Below are 17,174 nucleotides of genomic sequence, written 5' to 3'. Positions count from 1 at the left end.
CAGTTAGTACATATCTCCGCGTAGTGAAAGGGTTGTGAACACGGCTGTCAGGGGCGTAGACAGGAGACAGCTGACTGACACTGATAAACAGCTATTATTTTTATTATCCTGGAGAACAGCCACATCAGTTCATTTGCCACTGTTGAGGGGAATGGATAATATTCACTGAGAGAATTCACGATTTTCCAGATCAATTAGTATTCCCTTGTTGATTTCAAATGGAGAATATTCACTGAGAGACTTGGTTATTTTTTTTCCAAATCAATTCACTTCCACTGTTGGTCATAGATGCAGAATATTCACTGAGAGACTTCATTTATAATTTTCCAGATCAATTAATATTCCACAATTGGTCATAAATGGAGAATATTCACTGAGAGACGTGGTTAATTATTTTTTGGATAACTAATATTCGACAGTGGGTCAAAAATGGATGATATTCACTGAGAGACTCCATATTTATTTTTCCAGATCGTTATTTCTTTCCACTCTTGATCATGAAGGGATAATAATCACTGACTGGCTTCACAGGTAAATATTATCCGGATCAGTTCGTTTTCCTCTGTTGAACATATGGGGTAATATTCACAGAGCAGCTTCACCGATAAATATTTCCTTGATTTGTGGACCTGCAGTTTACGACATGACGCCCAGGACACGTACCGTAAATGTTTTCAAGCGAGTCCTCTTTCCATGTTTACCTGTTATGTTGCATTTTACATATCTGTTTCTGAAATATATTGATTTTCCACGTTTATCTGTAGAACATGTATTTGATTTGATCTCTTTAGTGTCTTTAATTTCCACGTGTATCAGTGGACGCTGCGTTTTACTAATTCATCTCTGTAATATATACAGTTTTCACGTTTATCTGTGGATAGTGCATTTATATTTCTACCTCTGCAAGGTAATGCATTTCCACGGTTATTTATTGAACAGTTTTTTTTTTACACTGAAGTACTGTATTCTCTCAGTAGATCTCGTTTAATGTACGGCGTCTTTTTTTTCAACAATATAAGAAGCTGGCAGACCACACACATCTTTATATTTTCCAAGCGGAGTTTTTCTTTTTCCTTTCATAGCTCACCCAGTCACGATTCTGGCACACACACACACACACACACACACACACACACGGTATTCATAACTAAGAGGTAGAAGAACTCTCTATCTAAATACCATCACCAACGCAAAAGTAAAAATTGTCTTGTGCACTGTTAGGACCGTCTTCTCGTAAGAGTGGAAGGCTGTCTTTGCACCTCTTCCTTAGCGATTTACTTTTGCAGACTATACGTTGATATTGTCTTATGTGGTATATGTATTTTCTTGGTACCAACATTGCTTTGATGAAAAACGTAGAGGAGAATAATAGCACACTCATTATTGGGACAACGCTTAATATTCCAGCTTATGGCAGACTGTGTTCTTTATCTGAGAGTGAGTCACAGGAGCCTGAGAGAGTTAATACTGTCTCCATTTGCCCTTTCATTGTCACAACAACTCTAGCACTCTGTTCCAACAAACGCCATGCGATGTTTCGGAGCGTGTCTAAAGAGCTAAGGAGAGTTTACGTGCCCTATGCAGAACTAAACTGGCCTGGAAGAGGTGCCATGGGAGCCTCCTTGACCGACGAGACTGCGGGCCTTAGACGCAACTCTCCCTGCTCGTGTTGAGGTTATGCGGGAAGATCTCAGAGGAGGGCAGGGCCATGCTGGAGGACCGCCTTGACACGGACGCCGATGTGGAGGCCGAAGAGGAGGTAGTTGGAACCCCCCGCATGGTAGAGGAGGCCAAGAGCTCCGCCATGGGGGTAACTCCGACACCCGATAACCTCCGGGCCTCTGGCTGAGACTCTATGGGGTTGATACTTCCGCTATACTGAGTCAAGGGAACGATGCTGCTGCTACGTATGGCGCCCCTTGATAAATCGATCCCGGGGCTGATATCCGGACTCAGCACAGCAGCACCGGTACCTGTGACTTTGCTGGAAAATGAGATACCACTACCGCTGCCAAAACTCCCCTCCGAGCCTGGACTGCCTAGGATGCCAGTGACTTCGTGCGAGGAGCATATGGGGCCTCCGTATCCTGAAGGAGTGATGTTGCTGATTCCGCCATAGCCCGGGCTCGAATCCACGTGCTGCGGCTTCATCTCCAGGGTAGCCGGGCTGTCGCGGTACCCGGATCCGCTTCCTCCGATGCCCTGGAGTTTTGATCCTGGTCCACTGGAGGCAGGCTTGTCGCGTTCCCGGATGAGGGCCGAGGAGGGGTCGACGCTCCCTGTGCCGCTTCCTCCACCACCCGAACTGGGGGGCCCCGTGGCGTAATGGGCAGCCTGCAAGAGAAACACCGAGACCTCATTACCATTCATCTCCATGCAGCAGCACCAGCACCAGCAACAGCACCAGCAAGCATGGTCTTACCTGTAATGCTCGCTTGCTTTACCTTGTTCCACCTATTACGTGACCTAGTTAAACCGATTTCTAGTTTGCATTTTTTGTAATATTGTCATCATCATCATCATCATCATCATTCATTTCCTTGTAGCAAGAGCAGCAGCAGCAGCAGTCATGATCTGCTCGCAGTGTTCACCAACTTTATTTTATTCCACCTTTTCTGTGTCCAAGTTTGAATGTTTTCTGGTATCCATTTTACAGTTATTATGCATTTCATCATCGTCATCATCATCATAATCATCATCATCATCATCATCATCACCATTCTCATCATCATCATCATCATCGTCGGAAACAAAGAAAGGCCAGGCGTGGGATAGGGAGAACTACCAATAGCATGCCGTGAAAGGGACCACACACTCACCCACACAATACTCTAGTCCTTCAAGTTACTTATTGGAGGCACAGTACCATTTTACAACATGCATACCATTCCCTAAAGTAGTTGTGTGTGTGTGTGTGTGTGTGTGTGTGTGTGTGTGTGTGTGTGTGTGTGTGTGTGTGTGTGTGTGTGTGTGTGTGTGTGTGTGTTTAGCTTTGTTTCTTTCCCCTGTAGCATTTCTTTCGTTTCTCTGGTTTAATCTTCCAGTATCCCTTCTGCCGAGACTCTCAAAAGCAGCATAGCGTCCTTTTACCCCGTTATAGCTCGCATTTCCCTCCCTTCCCCTAGCTTAGTTTTACGGTACACGTGTTGCCATGATATCTCGGAGTTCTCAGAAGCAGCATGGTGTGGAGGAGGAAAGAAGTGGAGCAAGGGATAGTGGCGACAGATAAGGTCTGAGAGAGAGGGGGGGGAAAGAGACAGAGAAGATATAGAAAGGATGGGAGATAGAGGGGAAGGAATGTGAGCAAGAGACAGAGTAGGTGGACAAAGAAAAGGCCGGAGACAGAGGGAAAAGAGATACTCCAGGAGAGCAAGAGACAGAAGGTGGACAGAAATGGTGAGAGACAGAGGAACAGGGAAGAGAGGGATTAAGAGACAGACAAAGTGGAAAAAAGAGGGTCGGGGATAAGAGAGAGAGAAAAGAGTAAGAGCAAGAGACAGAGAAGGTGGAGGCAGGGAGTGGTGAGACGGAGGGAAAAGAGACATGTCAAGAGGGGTAGACAAGGAAAGGAGATAGAAGGGAAGGGAAAAATGATTGTTTTTAAGGCAACATTCAAAGTGGCTTTCGAGATTTGGTAGCACCTCTTCTCTAGCGATTTATTTTGCTTATTATCTCATTATCCTGTTCAAGGTTATTAATGCAGACTATAACCATATTAAAATTATAGAAATACATACACAAGAATGGCAAAGTGAAAACATGCCAAAGAAATCACTGTAGAAGAGGTGTTACAAAGCCTGTACTATGTGGAATGAAACCGTAGGGATCTTAGAAGCAACATGATTTCTTTTTCATTCTCGCTTCACCTTACTTTTCTCTACTCATTTCCCTGTCATTTCCTAATTTGGTATTATAATGTCTATTCCACCGTCTCATTTTATTTAATTTTTCTCTGCTTTTTTCCCCTTCCATTTCGTAGTTGAATACTATAACCTCTGTTTCACCGTCTCCTTTTGCTTATTTTTTTTTCTATGCTTCCTTCTGTGCTATTCACTAGTTTACCATGTTAATCTCTATTTCATCTTTCACGTCCCTCTGCTTTTTTCCCAGCCTTTCCTTACTTTTTTTTTACTTATAAATCTTTGTTCTGGCACGACGTTTTGGACTTCTTAGAGGGTATACCACGTTGCATTTAACCTCATTGCACACTTCCCCTCACATTTCCCTGCAGTTCCTCAGTTATTATTTAGCTTGAACTCCTCTTAGGGTCGTTTTGATACGTCTTGTCGTTTGCCTGTCTGTCATTCTTTTACTCATGATAACATTTTATTTTAAAGTTTGGTATTGCCTCGCTTTTCACCTTTCCATTCCATTCCACTTATTATCTCTTAAACATCCATCCTACAGTAATATTTAAGTCTTATTAGCAAAATAAATAAATAAACAAGTATATGAATAATAAATAAGCAGGATTCACTTTAATTTTAGTCTTCCTCTAACTCACTTTTCACTGTTGTTCCTTCGTGTACTCCCTTAATATCCTTTCCTGCTTCAGACATTTCAAGGGACACAGGATTTCGTTCTTTGCATCGTTTTTCCTGTCATTCTCATACAAGCCTTTATAATGTTTTTAGCTTGTCCCTGCATCTGTCTCCCCCAGCTCCCCGGTCTAGTCTTTTAATGATATGACACTCCGTAGTATTTCCCAGTTAACTCACTTTCCCTTCAGTTTTCCTTGACATTTCCTGTTTGCTAATCCCCTGCCATTCCCTAATTAGTGTTTCCTAGTTTACCTTACTTTCCCTTTACTTTCCTTAGCCTGCTCCTTTACTATGCTTCCCGTCACAGTGCCCCCGACGTCTCAGAGGGTTACAGGGGGTCGTTTTTAGCCTAATATATCAGCCTTGCCTCGTTTGGTCGTCGCAGGAACTATGAAGGTTAAAGGGAGCGCCGCGCCCCTGTGCCCTGCTATGACCTCCTAGGGCTCTGAATGTGTATGACTGGATTTACATAATTCTTCCTGGGTGCTGCTGCAGGAGGATGAGGAAGTTAAAGGAGGGAGGAGGGGTCTAGGAGAGAAGGAGGGAAGGAGTATATAGGAGGAAGGAAACTAGGAGACGAAAGGAAAGAGAAGAGAGAAAGAGATGGAAGATTTGTATAATTTTTCGTGGGTGCTGCTGCAGGAGGGTGTGGGAGTGAAGAGGGGGGGGAGGGTAAGGGGGCTAGAAGGGAAGTTGTGTATAGGAGGAAGATGTGTGTAAGAGGAATGAAAGAAGAGGGAGAGAGGAAACTGGAGAAAACAGAGCTATGGGGGAGGTTGAAGAAAAAGAACCAAGAATAAAAGGGAAATTAAGAGGTTGATGTCTGGGAAAGAAGGGGGGAGGGGAGCTAGAAGGAATGTATGTAGTAGGAAGGAAGTAAGAGGGAAGGAAAGGAAATTGGAGGAAAAGAGATGGAGGAAAGGAGAAATGTGTAGACTGGATTTACATAATTCTTCATTGGTGCTGCTGCAAGAGGTTATGGGGGTGAAAGGGAGGAGGGAGGGGGGAGGGATAGGTAGAAGGAAGGTGTATATAGGAGGAAGGAAATGTAGCAGACTAGGAGAGTTAAGGAATTTGGAGAGAAAAGAGGAGGGATGGAGGTGGAAGAAAAAAAGCCAAGAGCTATGAAGTTGTGGAAGGAGGGGGGTAGGGAGGTAGAGGGACAGGTGTGTATAGGTAGGAGGATTTAGGAGAAAAGCAAATTTGAGGAAAGAGAGGAGCAAGGGAGAAAGAAGGAAAAAAGAACGAAGAACTTGTAGGAAAAGTAAGAGGCTGTAAAAGTGAAGAGGAGGGAAAAGCTAGAAGAGAAGGTATATAGAGGAGGAAGAAAGTAGGAGAGACGAAGGAAAATTAGAGGAAAAAGGAAGGAAGGAAGGAAGGAGAAAACAGGATGAGGAGAGGTTGAGGCAGGGAGGTGAAAATCTAGAAGAAGATGTATGTACAGGAGAGGAGTGGGGCCTGTGAGAGGAAAGGATATTGGAGGGAGCAGAGGAATGAGGGAGAATGAAAAAGAGGAGGAATAAAGGAGGCTAGGGAACTGTGAGTGGGGGAAGGAAATTGGAATAAATATAAAAAGGAAAGGAAAATACTTTAAAAAAATATATAGAAAAGAGAAAATGTTAGAACGTATAAGAACAGGAGGCAAGGAAATTGTGAGAGGATGAAGAGAAAGCGGAGGAAATACGGGAGGTATTAGAAGGAGGAATAAGGAAGTGAAGGAAGGCAAGAGGCTGAGATGAAAGGAAGAAGGGAGGGGGTCAGGGAGCAAGGTATATGACGCAAGGAGAATAGGTGGGTAGGAGAGGAGGAGAGGAAGTTGAGAGAAACATAGAAAGGGGAAAGGAGGAGGGATGAGAGGAAATACAAGAAGGAGAAAATAAAATGACAACAAAGTAATTCAGTAATGGGAGGGGAAAGGGAAGAGGAAAAGAGAAAGAGGAAAGATGGGAAAATGAAATAGGGCAGCTCATATTAGTACCAGCAGCATTAGTAGGGCGGGCGTGGGTGACGTGGGGGTGAAAGAGGTGTGGAGAAAATGGGGAAAGAAGGTGAGGAAGGGAGAATGAATAGGGAAGGTGCATAGAGTAAGAGGGAAAGAGAAAGAAGAGAAAGTGAAAAGGACTAAGAGAGAGGAAATGGGGGATGAGGGAAAAGAGGAAATTAGCTTAATTCACTCTACCAACAATAGTAGTGGAGGTAGAGCGGGCGTAGATGAAAGTGGAGGTGGGTGGGAAGGGCGGGTTTGAGGATGGGAAGTGGGAAAGAGAACGGAGGAAGAGAAGGTGAGAGTAGAAAGAAGAGAGTAAGAAAGAGAGAAAATGCTAACAAAGATGGGAAAGTGGAAAATGGAAAAAGCTCTTGGTATGGTAGTAGTAGCAGTACCATAGTTGTTCCCTAGGCAGTCTGGCCGAACAGCCCCAAGTCCCTTAGGAAGGCCATGGCCGAGACCGGGCTTTCCCACAGCGCTTTCAAAGAGTGTGTGTTGTGTTGTTGGCGTAGGTGATCGTGTGCAATGCAGTCTTCCATAATGTGCTTAATAGTATGGGGTGCTTTGTTGCATCCTGGACAGGCATCAGCGACGGAGTCATCCAGCCTCTTCTGGTAACTTAAGAGGGCTGGATGGTGCCCACATCTCAGCCTGGCCAGGTGGACCCTGTCCTCACGAGGAAGATAGGATTCAGAAGGGTGGATGTCAGGAGGCCGTGCATGCAGCTGTGTTGTCTTTAAGTGACTGAATGGAGCGGCGAGTGATCTGAGTGTGGATATGCTTCTGGAAGCTGGTCTGAGGTGGGCGAGGGGGAAGAGATGACAGTATTTGTGTATGATATCGTGTGCTGGGTGTTGTTTTGATGATCCTTGGTGTGGGTGGATGTGCTGCCATGTACTGTAGTGGATGTTGTGGGTTTGTGGAGGCTGCAGCAAGAAACTGGGTGCCTCTCATGTCTAGGTGATCCTTGACTTTGAGGACTTTGGTTATTGTTGTTGTTGATGATGATGATGTTGTTGTTGTTGTTGTTGTTGTTGTTGTGACCCGTCTCATCTGAATGTGAACCGCTATGCATCAGGCTGAACTTGCCCTTCTGCAGTACACCATCTTTCCCTTGAGAGATGGGATGGAGTTCAGGGACGTTTGTGTAACCGGGCAGTGGAGCAGCCCAGTTATATCAGACCCATCGCGCGAAGGGGTTCCTCTCCAGCACACACACACACACACACACACACACACACACACACACACACACACACACACACACACACACACACACACACACACACACACACACACACACACACACACACACACACACACACACACACACACACGTTGAAGAAGAAATAAATAAGGTTGAATTAAATTATATTATATATGACTGCCACCCAACGCACCTTGGTAGTCGTAGTGGTAGGTGGCGCTGTGGTGAGGGCGGGCGGTCTCGGAGTTTGACTTTCCTCTCCACCTGTCAACAGAACAAGAAACGTGTCCTTAATCCGGCACGCCACTCTTTATTTTGCTTCATCGTTGTCAGACACTGCCTTTTTCTAGTGTTTTCGAGGTTTTATGCTGGGCTGACGTGGTTATATGGAAACAACACAAAGTAGTTGATGATAGAGTAAAGGAAACCATTTGGCTTGTCACTCAGTGTTGTCACCTAGGACAGGAGTGAGCTGCTGCTGTTGCTGATATTTCTGAAACCCCGGTCTCTCTGGCAGAGCGAACTCGTCGACCACAGGTAAACAACTGCTTCTGTGAGGCCGTCTTACAGGTACAGTATAGTACATACATCTGTAGAGATCCGGCTCCCCCTTGTGGTAGATTGTACCTCACCGGAGTCAGACCAATTTCCTTCTCACGGCGAGGTGCGGGGAATATACAGAAAGGAAAGATCGAACCTTCTGAAACACGCACTAGTATAGACAGGATTTTTATTGTATTTCGCCAATTCTAAATTTTCTTAAGACAGAAATGGAAATATGGTTGCTTCTTTGATTGCACACTACCTTGACGCACATTGAAATATCCATGGCAGGTCATACGCCGGCCCAGCATTGACTTCCTCCAGCCATGACTTCAGGTTTTTGCATGGCGGTAGTTTTTCAGTTTGGATTCGTATTGCGAGAACGTACAATTTCACGGAATTCTAATTTACTGTGGCCTTTTGAAATTGGTGGACTAAGGAGATTTATGGCAGTGATGCGTGTTTGACCTGTTGAAAGTGCGGCCTTGTGGGAATTACACAAGGAAATGATAATGCTTTGCCTGGTGGTGTAATGGTTAGAACGCCCCGGTTGAAGTAAGGGCCTTGCAGAAGATCGATTCCCAAGAGATGGCTGGATTTTTTTTTTTTTTTTAGATTAGAAAATGTCGCTAATGGAAGTAAACTGGTCATCCAACCTTAAATATACTTGACACTGTTAACCTAGCCTCGACCATCTACACATAAAAAGGGAGTGAAATAGGAGTGGGCGTCAGTAAGTATTCCATGTGAAAATAATGATAATGATGATGCTATTGGCAAAACAGTCTTGCTTCAGTGTTGCGTTGTGAAGAGCTTTGCCCTTGACTGAGTGTGATGTAGTGGTATTTGCAGTATTGTGGCATCATATTGGCGAGTAGTTTTAGTACTGTGCAGCTCATGACCAGATGCATCTCCCACTCACCGCTCATGACAGGGATGAGGTCTGGCTCCTCCTGGATTTGTTCGAAGCCGCCGTGGTCGCAGGAGCCGGTGAGTCCCGCGGCGCTGCCCTTGTGACACACCACGCGTGGTTGGAGGCGGTCGTGGCGCTGCTGCGCCAAGCGGAGGCGGCGACGGATCACCAGCAGGAGCACCAGGGAGCAGATGATTAGCGACCCCACGGCGCCAGTCACCACCGCCAATACTACCGCCATCATTGCTTGGCTCATCCCTGGAGAGTTTAATTGAGGGAGATATTGGTGTCGATTGGAGACAGACAGACAGACAGATTGTATTTAACACGGTTACTGGTAAATTTTATCATGTTGAAAAATGAGAGAACACGGACTCACCTGGGACACTAAAATTGGTTTCATGTGGAGAAGAGAGAGCACCGACTCGACATTTATTACCAAGGTATATGGCGTACTTAATAAGAAAATAAAAATACCATATCTACGAATACCAACATACCCCCATTGGAGGATTCAGCCGCTGTAGCACTGGTCCGCTTCTCCGCCACGTCGATAGGTGTGTGGTGGTGCAGGAACTTAAGAGGAGCAGAGCCTTGTGGGTTGGAGGCCCCCACGGCAAGTTGGTATTCTGTCCCCGGCGCCAGGCCCGTCACGGTGAAGTGCGGCTCCTCGTACCGTTCCAGCGAGGCAACAACGGGACCTACGTGTTGCCTGCCGCCTGTTGTCCGCATCTCCCGTACCTCCAGCGTGAATTTCTGCTTCAGTCCCCCGCTCCACCCCGCACGGCACGCCACCACCACCTCCCCTGCTGCACTGCTCACATTGTGCCACACGCTGCAGTTTTGTACAGGCTCGGGCGCAGCTGTGGGAACGGAGACCTGACATGTACAACCATAGTCAATGATTTCCTCTTTTCCTAGCGTCCCGAATAGATAGAGTGAAATCCTACTAAACACAATTGCGTAGCCAGAGGGGTGGCCAGGGTGGCACTGGTCACCCCTGTAATATACTCGGCAACCCCAGTAACCACCACAAATTTCCAGGGGATTTCCTCCTCACCTTGCTTAAAGGGTTCTCTAAGCCACTCTATAATTAGCTTTGACCATCCCTTGGGCACCTAATTTTCTGTATCTTTGCAACGCCTGTGAATGGGTCTTACTGCGGTTTGACGCAATTTTGAGGTGGTGTAGAAGCTGTGTTAACTACAATCCCTTTGTACAGCTACATACAGTGCGTTCCTCATATATTCTGTCATACAGATGACGGATCACCTTAAGGGATCAACTAATTACTCTTCAAACCAGTAGGAAGCCCAATCACCCCTTGGCCACTCACCCGCGGGCACAATCAGGAAGACACAAGGCTGATGCTGCTCCCCCACTTCATTAACACCCCAGCACAGCAGCGTCCCGAAGTCGTGGTGGGTCATGGGGGTGTAGGTGACGGTGCTTCGGTTCCTCAGCACGCGGGTTCGATTGCTGGGGATGTTGAGCACCTCGGCGGACGTGTTGAAGGCCCAGCGGAAGGAGGTGGCGTCAGGATGGGCGTGTACTTTGCAGGTGACGTTCACTTGTTCCCCTCGTCCACTGCCGTACGTCCACTGTTGCTGTTCTGCGCATGTGGGTCGGACTGTCGGGGGGAGAGAGGAGGGTTAGACAGACAGAAAGGTAGATAGATAGATAGGTAGATAGAGAGAAGCAGGTTACATAACAAGAGGCCTATTGGTCTATAATGAGGTTATCAGCGACGGTAGAAGCAATAATCCTTAAGCTCTAATTTACATATTAGGTGAGAAAAGAGTAGAGAAAAGGAAGGCTCCATCCCGCGTACCACACGCTCTAGCATATTAACAGAGAGAGAGAGAGAGAGAGAGAGAAAAAAAACGACCCTATCACTGGAAAAAAAAAAAGTATGGAAGTAATCAGTCGAAGTACGTAATAGGAAATACAATCCCCTATTCTAAATCTAATCTGTATTTCTGAAAAAAAAAAAAAATTACTGAATACAAACATAGTCTCTCAGTCCACCTATCCTCTGTTCCCTCTGCACCCGTCGACTTGGAAAAACATGTTTGTTAGATCGTGTAATGTTGAAATGATTAGTGAACACAAGAGAGAGGGGTGGCATTAGAAGGAGAGAAGAGGAACAGGAAGAGAGAGAGGGGTGGGGAGTGAGTGGGGGAGGTAAGAGGGAGGGAAGAGGGAGGAGAGAAAATGGGAAAGGAAAGCGAAAAGGTGAAGGAAAGAGGAAGGTTACTGAGAGAGAGAGAGAGAGAGAGAGAGAGAGAGAGAGAGAGAGAGAGAGAGAGAGAGAGAGAGAGAAGTGGACAAAAAGGGAGAAGATAATGGTTATTAAAGAGAGGAGACAGTAGGGAAGAGGGAGGTAATTAGAGAGGAAAAATGGGTACAGAGAGTAGGGAGGAGAGGTGAAATAAAGAGGCGATAAACAGTGCACAGGAGAGTAGGAATATTAGAGAGAGAGGGGGAGGCATTATAATAGGGTAAAGGAGTCAAGAAGGAAGGGTAAAGAAGAAGGGAGCTGCTTAGAAAAAAAAATTGTAAGAAAGAGGAGAGGTAGAGAAAGAAGGAATGTGGGAAGAGAAGTATTAGAGGAGGAATGTAAAAGAAAAAAAAGTATAAGAAATAGTTTAAAGGGCAAGAAGGAATAGAAAATTAGAGAGAGGAGTGTTAAGAAGGAGAGGAAGAATATATAAGGAATGGTTGAGAGAAGGAAATTACTTGTAAATGGTTGTAAGAAAGAGGAAAGGCCTAGAAAGAAAATGTTTAAGGAGGGAGACAAATGAGGTCTTCCCCAAGTTGAAAAGGAGCATTCAGAGAGCACATTCCTCCGCCAAGGCAGCACAGTCCCCTTTTCGTGTTTGCTTGACCTTAACCTTTGACCTTGACCTTATCCCCCCAAATGTAATTAATTGTTCCTCTGATGGTCCATAATCATCTCTTCAAGACTAATGCAGCTCCAGACAATAATTTTTTGTTCCATAATGTTGCTAACAGAGAGAGAGAGAGAGAGAGAGAGAGAGTAAAAAACATATCTTCCTCGCCGAAGGTAATGAATCGTTTGTAGGCAGCAAGGCTAAGATGAAAACGAATCTTCCTATACTCTTTTCACCTTAACTTGGCCCAGACTTTCGTCCTTTTGCGGCTTATTTCATGTGGTTGAGTGACATAAAACAGTACTATGACTTTACATCAGCACTTCTTCGTTTCTAGCATTATATTCTAATGTTAATCTCTTGTTACAACTGAGCAGTAAAGATGGAGCGATGACAATTTTAGGCCAAGTTAGAGTGAAAAGAGTATATAGTGAAGAAGTGAGGTGGAGTCCATGAGAGCAATTAAAGTTGTCTTGGTAGATGCTGCGAAGAAATGGCAAAACTGGGCAGGCTCAAAGGAGGGCAGGTGTGCGGGATCGATGCTTAATTAAGGATGGCGAGCGAGGCAGGCCAGGTGGCAGGGATGAAGACGCCGAGAGCAGAGCAAGACAGGGGAAAATAGGGCAAGGCAGGGAAGGCTAAGATAGGGAAGGGAAGGGATGAGAAGGGAAAGGCAGGGTAGGGGAGTGTAGGGTAGGGTGGGATAGAGTACGGCAGAGAAGTGGCGTAGCGTAGGGTAGGGTAGGGTAGGAAAGGAAAGGGAAGGGAAGGGAAAGGAAGGGAAGGGAGGGGAAGGAAAGGGAAGGGAAGGGGAGAGAAGGGAAGGAAAGGGAAGGGAAAGGCAGCGCCGGGTAGGGCAGAGTAGGGTAGGGTAGAGTAAGGTGGGTTATAGTAGAGTAAGGTAGGGTATAGGGTGGGATAGGGTCGGGTAGAGTAGGTTGGGGTAGGACGTGGCGGGGCAAGACAGGGCAGGACAGGGCAGGTGGCTGAGCTAAAGACGTTCACAGGTAAATCCGTATTAAAGACGGGCTCCAGAGCAAGCTTCCTCAGGTCACGCCTCACAGTTGCGTTTTTATTTTTCTGAACATCGTTTCATTAGGGAAGCCTAAAGTAAGCAGGATGTTATTAACCATTTCATCCCGAGGATTTCCATACCACATGATTTTGCTTATTTTCAGAGTATTAATTCAGTTTTGCAGAGATCGAGAGCATCATAAGTATAAAATATTAGAAACAGACTCTAGTAATCAGCCTTTTTTTACCCTTCCCCGTCCCAGAGGGGCGCGGGGACGGATATTGTTTTCACTCGGTTTGTGTGTGTGTGTGTGTGTGTGTGTGTGTGTGTGTGTGTGTGTGTGTGTGTGTGTGTGTGTGTGTGTGTGTGTGTGTGTCTGTTAACAACTTTACGCGAAACCTACTGGTGCGATTTTGACTAAAATTACAGGGATAATGGGCTCTGAGCATCTGATCATATGATTAAATTTTGGGTCAAATTGGGCGAAGGCCAAGGCTGTAGGCTCCCAAAAATGTAAAAAAATGAAAGTATTTTTTTCCCCATAACTCCTTGCAAATTCGTTATATCGACATGAAACCAAAACCAAAAGGTGCATCTTTCAATTCTGCATCCTATAACACGTCTCATTACATGAGGGAGGTCACCCCCCAGTTGGCGGTGGGGGAGTCAGTGTCCGGTGGGTCGGGCCTCAAATTTCATATGGACATAAATTCGTCAATTTTCACCCTATTTACTCCAAAGTTGATATGTGACATCTTTGACTAGAAATCCTGTTGTGTTTATACGTCAGCACAAAAATGACTGCCGGGAACAGGTTTGCTGTACCATGGCACCACCTCTTGTTTACTTTTTCTTTAATCACCTTTTCTTTGCACATTTTCTGTTCGTTAATCTTCCGTCCTTCGTGCCTTCTATAATTTACAGATCAATTCATTTGCATTATTCATAGTATTCTACGGTGGGTTGTAATTTACGTGCACAGTCATTTACTACTTCTGTTTCGTTCTGGGTCTTCTTCAGCCAATTTCGTTTCATCAGCCAATGCCGCCCCTACATTCATTTCGTGTCGAGGTTTCGATATCCGTTCTTTCCAAGTGTTCCTCTTAAGTCAGAAGTGACTCTGGAGATTTCGCATTGCCTTTTACGGAACGATTTATTTTCTACATTACACTTCAGCATTCCATTACACATCACTGATAAAACTATGTATATTTTAAAACACATACAAAATAGAACGAAATATTAAGGTACAACATATAAAATAAATCGTTAAAGAAGAAGTGTTACCTCTTCCTTGTCGGAGAGAATAAGCGTTTTCTCCAGTACTGTCTTTAAGTTGTCCACGAGAGCAAACACAAGAAACACTGGTGCTGGGAAAGAATTGTTAAGTAGGGAGGGAGAAAAATGTTAAAGTTAGGGGTGAGATTAGAGAGAGTGATAGAGAGAGAGAGAGAGAACAACACACACACACACACACACACACACACACACACACACACACACACACACACACACACACACACACACACACACACACACACACACACAAAGACTTTCCCCCACCATCTTGCTTGACATTCCCTTTGATTATCTTCCTTTCTTTATTCTTTGTGTTTGTCTTTGTCCCTCGCTTTTTTCAGATACTTTTATTGTTTTTCTCTCTTTTGTCTTTGCTCGCTTTCTTTACCTTCTTTTCTGTTTTTTTTTTCTCTTTTATTCGCTTTCCATCTCTCTCACTGTCTTACTGTGTCTCTCTGTCCTTTTTCTGTCTGTCTGTCTGTCTCTGTCTCTGTCTGTCTGTCTGTCTGTCTGTCTGTCTGTCTGTCTGTCTGTCTCTCTCTCTCTCTCTCTCTCTCTGCAGTCTTTTTTCTCTGTCTCTCTGGGTCTCAGTCTGGATTAAGAGACTTAATTCTGTTTTTTATGGTAATTTTTTTCTCCTCCCTCGCAGCTTAATTCCTTTTTGCTGACACCTGATTCTCTCTCTCTCTCTCTCTCTCTCTCTCTCTCTCTCTCTCATCCATTTTTCTTTCTATCTTATCATCTGTGTCTCAATTCCTTCCTTGCTATTCTCGTTACTCTCTCTCTCTCTCTCTCTCTCTCTCTCTCTCTCTCTCTCTCTCCTCCAGCGTTTTAATTTCCTCTTCTTATCCAATTCTCACTCTTCCCTTCTTCTCTCTCCCATTTTTCTTCCTCTCCATCTTTATCTTCGTCCTCCACTGTCTCCTTTATTCCTTTGTCTTTTCATTTGTCTAGTTATCGTTCTTTGATTTTTTATTTATTTTCTCAAACTTAGTCTTTTTGTGGATATTATTTTTTTTACAATGTGTGTTCTTTCAGTGTCTGTTGTTATTTCTCTCTCTCTCTCTCTCTCTCTCATTCTTTTCTTTCTTCTTCTCCATCTCCTTCTTCGCGAATAAGGAGAAAAGAGAGGAGAGAGAGCGAGGCATAAGAAGCTGAGAGAGGGAGAGAGAAAAAAGAGAGCATCGGGGAGGAAGGAGAGATAAGGCGTGGGCGAAGGAGGTAAAAGGAGAGGGAGGGTGGGGGGAGGCAGTAGAGGAGAGAAAAAGAAAGGGGGAGGGGAGAGTGGGAAGAAGGTAAGGGAGGGTAAGGAGCTGTAAGGGTTGAGAGAGAGAGAGAGAGAGAGAGAGAGAGAGAGAGAGAGAGAGAAGGAAGAAGGGTAGGACGGAATTACAGAGAAAGGAAAGAAAGGTTGGAAGGAAAGTAGGAAGGAGAGAATGAGAGAGAGGGAAGAAAGGAGGAAAAGAAAGATGGAGGAGTGGAGGGAAACAGAAAGAGAAGAAAATAGGGAAAGGGGGGAATTAAGAGATATAGACGAAGGAGGAAAAAGAAAAGGTCAAGAAGAGGAGGAGGCTGAGGAGGAATAGGAGAAAGAGAAAATGATGGGCCAAAAATAAGATGATACACTCTGGAGGAGAGATTGGTGAGAAGGAGGAGGAGAGAGAGTCGGAGGAGAATGAGGAGGAGGAGGAGGAGGAGGAGGAGGAGGAGGAGGAAGAGGAGGAGGAGGAGGAGGAGGAAGAGGAGGAGGAGGTGGAGGAGGAGGATGTTGTACTTGAAATAGACTTGATGGTTGAAGATGAAGCAGAGAAGAAAGAGGAGTTGGATGATGATGGTGATGATGATGATGATGATGATGATGATGATGATGATGATGCAATGCGTGGTGTGAGCAGGACTGGCTGGGAAATGATGGGAAATGATGCAGGGTAGGGGGAGTACAACCTGTGATATTAAATCTTATAAGCACGAGAACAGTAGCAGTTTGATTATTAAAGTCAAAGTTTTCTCCAAGTACAAGATCAGGGAGGTAAGCACGTCGAGCTCTCAAAACCTTTGCGTCTTCGGGAAAATAAATTAAGGAGGATGAGAGGGAGATGAGGATTAGCCTGCTTTAAGAGGGGAGGATCAGAGAGAGAGAGAGAGAGAGAGAGAGAGAGAGAGAGAGAGAGAGAGAGGATTGAGGGGGAAGAGAAACAGGGGAGAGAAAGGAGAGGAAGATGGGGAGGGGAGTGTGAGAGAGGGGAAAAAAGAGAGGTGAGAGAGAGGGAAAATGACGGGAGAAGAATTTGAGAGAGAGAGAGAGAGAGAGTTAAAAAATCAGAAAAGGAAGAAAAGAAGTAAAATGAAAGAAGGGAAGACACATCAATTAAGAGAGAGAAAAAAAAGAGAAGGGAAAGGAACGAGTGACTGATACACGGAACTTAGAAAATGAAAAAAATATCAAATCCCATAATTATTAATATTTTTGGTGAGCGTAGGGACCCGAGGCTAGACTACCGTTAGCGAAATGCGTTGGACCTGTACCCATGGTAGCAGTTAGCGTTATGGATAGATAGACTGATAGATTGGTAGGTAGGTTGGGAGGTAGGTAGGAAGGTAGATAGATAGATGAATATAGGTGCCGGTAGGTAGGTAGGTAGGTAGGCAGATAGATGGATAGACGGAATGATAGATAGACAGGCAGATAGGTAGATAGACAGACAGGCAGACAGGTAGATAGACAGATAGATAGACAAACAGATATATAGGTAGAGAAATAGATAGGTTTCTAGG

At 45.0% G+C, this 17,174-nt stretch overlaps 1 protein-coding gene across 1 annotated transcript in view; it reads right to left on the bottom strand.

The window, feature by feature from the left end:
* Nucleotides 1-1,644: 1,644 nt before the first annotated feature.
* Nucleotides 1,645-17,174, bottom strand: part of LOC145404634 (protein turtle-like) — a 475,758-nt gene continuing 460,228 nt past the window's right edge. The window contains exons 10-14 of the mRNA XM_080276156.1: nt 10,528-10,821; nt 9,692-10,054; nt 9,201-9,449; nt 7,929-7,999; nt 1,645-2,334 (exon numbers count right to left, since the gene is read on the bottom strand). Coding sequence (XP_080132282.1) covers nt 1,645-2,334; nt 7,929-7,999; nt 9,201-9,449; nt 9,692-10,054; nt 10,528-10,821 — 1,667 coding nt within the window. The remainder of the gene's footprint in view (nt 2,335-7,928; nt 8,000-9,200; nt 9,450-9,691; nt 10,055-10,527; nt 10,822-17,174) is intronic.

This window comes from Coenobita brevimanus, chromosome 64 (assembly GCF_032717465.1).
Source record: "Coenobita brevimanus isolate Jiangsu-jjx chromosome 64, ASM3271746v2, whole genome shotgun sequence".
Lineage (NCBI taxonomy): Eukaryota > Metazoa > Arthropoda > Malacostraca > Decapoda > Coenobitidae > Coenobita > Coenobita brevimanus.
This window is presented reverse-complemented; position numbering and strand designations above follow the sequence as displayed.